This window comes from Austrofundulus limnaeus, unplaced genomic scaffold (genome assembly GCF_001266775.1).
Source record: "Austrofundulus limnaeus strain Quisiro unplaced genomic scaffold, Austrofundulus_limnaeus-1.0 Scaffold1294, whole genome shotgun sequence".
Lineage (NCBI taxonomy): Eukaryota > Metazoa > Chordata > Actinopteri > Cyprinodontiformes > Rivulidae > Austrofundulus > Austrofundulus limnaeus.
In genome coordinates, this window is record NW_013953696.1 from 72,439 (window position 1) to 74,943 (window position 2,505).

The 2,505-nt window shown below is 38.5% G+C and overlaps 1 protein-coding gene across 1 annotated transcript; it reads right to left on the reverse strand.

The window, feature by feature from the left end:
• Positions 1-1,389: 1,389 nt before the first annotated feature.
• LOC106534872 (gamma-crystallin M3) lies at positions 1,390-2,260 on the reverse strand. The gene is made up of 3 exons (XM_014031650.1): positions 2,158-2,260; positions 1,805-2,047; positions 1,390-1,713 (listed from the first exon to the last, which is right to left on the reverse strand). The coding sequence occupies exons 1-3, from the start codon at positions 2,185-2,187 to the stop codon at positions 1,438-1,440; spliced, it is 549 nt and encodes a 182-aa protein (XP_013887104.1). The 5' UTR covers positions 2,188-2,260; the 3' UTR covers positions 1,390-1,437.
• Positions 2,261-2,505: the final 245 nt, after the last annotated feature.

A 2,505-nucleotide genomic window follows, 5' to 3' on the forward strand; every position in this document is an offset into this window, starting at 1 on the left:
GCATCATATGAATTCTGGCATTTTACACATAGTCCACCAGGAGGCGCCAACACAAAAGTCAGAGACTTCACATGAGGTTTGGACCATCTTGTGGGAGAAAAGCAGATTACTTCCTACTCGTGAGCAGTACTCAACTACTCTGGTGGGGAAACTTTTTTCAGGGATACAAACTTTTTCAGAACACCGGTAGACGGCAGCCATTACAGACGAACATGTGTTTGTTGTTGTTNSAGGAGCAGCTCGGTCACACACTAATGTCATTAGTTTGTTATCATTACTAAGATGCAGGGATGATTTTTCCCCTTTTTTCACATCATGTCTCCTGCCTGGATCTGTTATTATCTCACTCTGAAGCACAGAGGAGTGTCAGAGGTAAGCTTGCTTCAACTGCTTTTTACGTTGTGGTTTCATTTCCGGACTCAGGCATTTTGTGAATGAATTTCAGTTAAAATACATAAGTAAAAATATTTATCGGAGTATAGTACTACCCCCCAACTTTATGGATGATTTTATGGAATAAATTTTACATATTATACTTGAATAAATACGGTAACTAATGCATCAAGAAGAGTACACTCTGAGTTGACCGTGACATGTCACTCACACGATGTTTAAATAGATAATTACTCAAAATCCATCCTAGTTAAGCTCAAAATAAAACAGTGTGTGTGGTGCATTAAAAATCAGTGAAAAAGAGAACAAAATTTCATCCACTTGTCCTTCAAAACCTAGAATCAGCATAGTAAATAGGATGGTACATTTTGTGGAATTGAACTTTAAACCTTAAAATAAAAGCTAAAAATAATTTTTGTAAATTTAACACTATGAAAAAAATATAGGCAGAAATGGGCGTGGCCTATACCATGTAACTCAGTGGTGTCCAGGGATTATGTTGTTATAAGCCAAAAAAAATTGATGTACAGTTTAGAAGCCAGAAGACCAAATGCAAAGACAACAGAAAAAACAGGAGTGTTAAAATTGGGCTTGGACCCCTGATAACAAGGTATTTGCCCTTTTTTGCTATATTGCTGATTCCTCCTAAAGTCTTCTGTGAGGTGGCAAAAGTGAACATTTTAAGCTGTTTTCTTGAGGACAAGAAAGTGAATTGTTTGTTTCAGGTGTGCATGAATTATTTTACCAGCTTTAGTACCCACAGTATGTATTTCATAGTTATGACAAATGTTTGCTTTTTTGTTATATCAGATATCAAAGCTACATAAGAACAACAGTAAGTAAAAGTGTAAGTAGAAAAGAATGTAAGTAAAAAAAATAAAAATATGTTCTGTGGCCAGTAAATGGCAGGATAATAAGACTGAAAAGTTCATGTTTTTATCCTCACATGTGATCAATAATTTCCTTTTTGTGATACAGAACAAAAAAACTGAAAGCTTTATTAAGATCTTTTAATATATATATTTTATTTTGAAATAAACATGTTTAGCACATGTCCATGATGCGCCTCATGCTCATGAACCTTGTGCCTCCGAATCCCATTTCCCTGAAGCTCCTGTACTCTCCGGGCCTCAGATACATCATCTTGCCCCTGTAGTGGGGCTGCTCGTACATCAGCCAGTGGCCGTCCATCACGTGGCAGGACATGCAGTCGGACATACGGTAGCGGTCCATGATGGAGTCACAGTCGTCCATCAGCTCATACATCTGACCACCAAAGTTCTCCCTCTCGTAAATCCTCATCCTAAACTGGCCTCTGTGCTGTTCAAAGAAAACACAGTAAATGTTCAGTTTCCTGTCTGGTGTTCTCTTGTTTTAGAACATTAAATCATAACATATTAATTATACTTACCATTGGGATCATACGGCAAGACCTGATTGCACCACTCCATCCCATCATGTTCATGTAGTCAGCATACTCGCCCTTCCTCATGAAGTACTGGTTTCCCATGTAGTTGGGTCGGTCATAGACCATAAAGCAGCCGTTCTCCACCCTGCAGGAGTGGCACCTGCTCAGGTAGGAGGACATGTCAGCACAGTCACTCAGACACTCATAGGAGCGACCCTGGAAGTTCCTGTCCTCGTAGAAGATGATCTGGGAAACAAAGAGAATCATTGTTACAAACAGACAAGCATACTTTCATCCCACAATGTTTATAGTTTAAAAGACTATAAATTAGATTTTAACAATAGTTTAAAACTTGCCTTGCCCATGCTCATGTCAGTGGTGGACATATTTGTTTTAAGTGAGCTGCTGCTACTGTTCCTGCTACTGCTGCACTGCTGTCCTGCATGCTTTAACCCTTGCTTTTATATCTGACAAAACCCTGCAGAGTCAGTGGACCCCATTGTTTAAATTACTGACACAGCATGACGGTATAGAGCTCTTTAGTGTTCTGTGAATCTATTCTATGTGATCACATGACTTGGCCCCTCAAATATAATAAAACTGTATACTACTGACATGCAACACAAAGCCTTCCAACACTTCTCTAACTGGAAGAGTTATTTGAACTTCATTGTTTTTATTTAGACAATACACAGTATTATAAT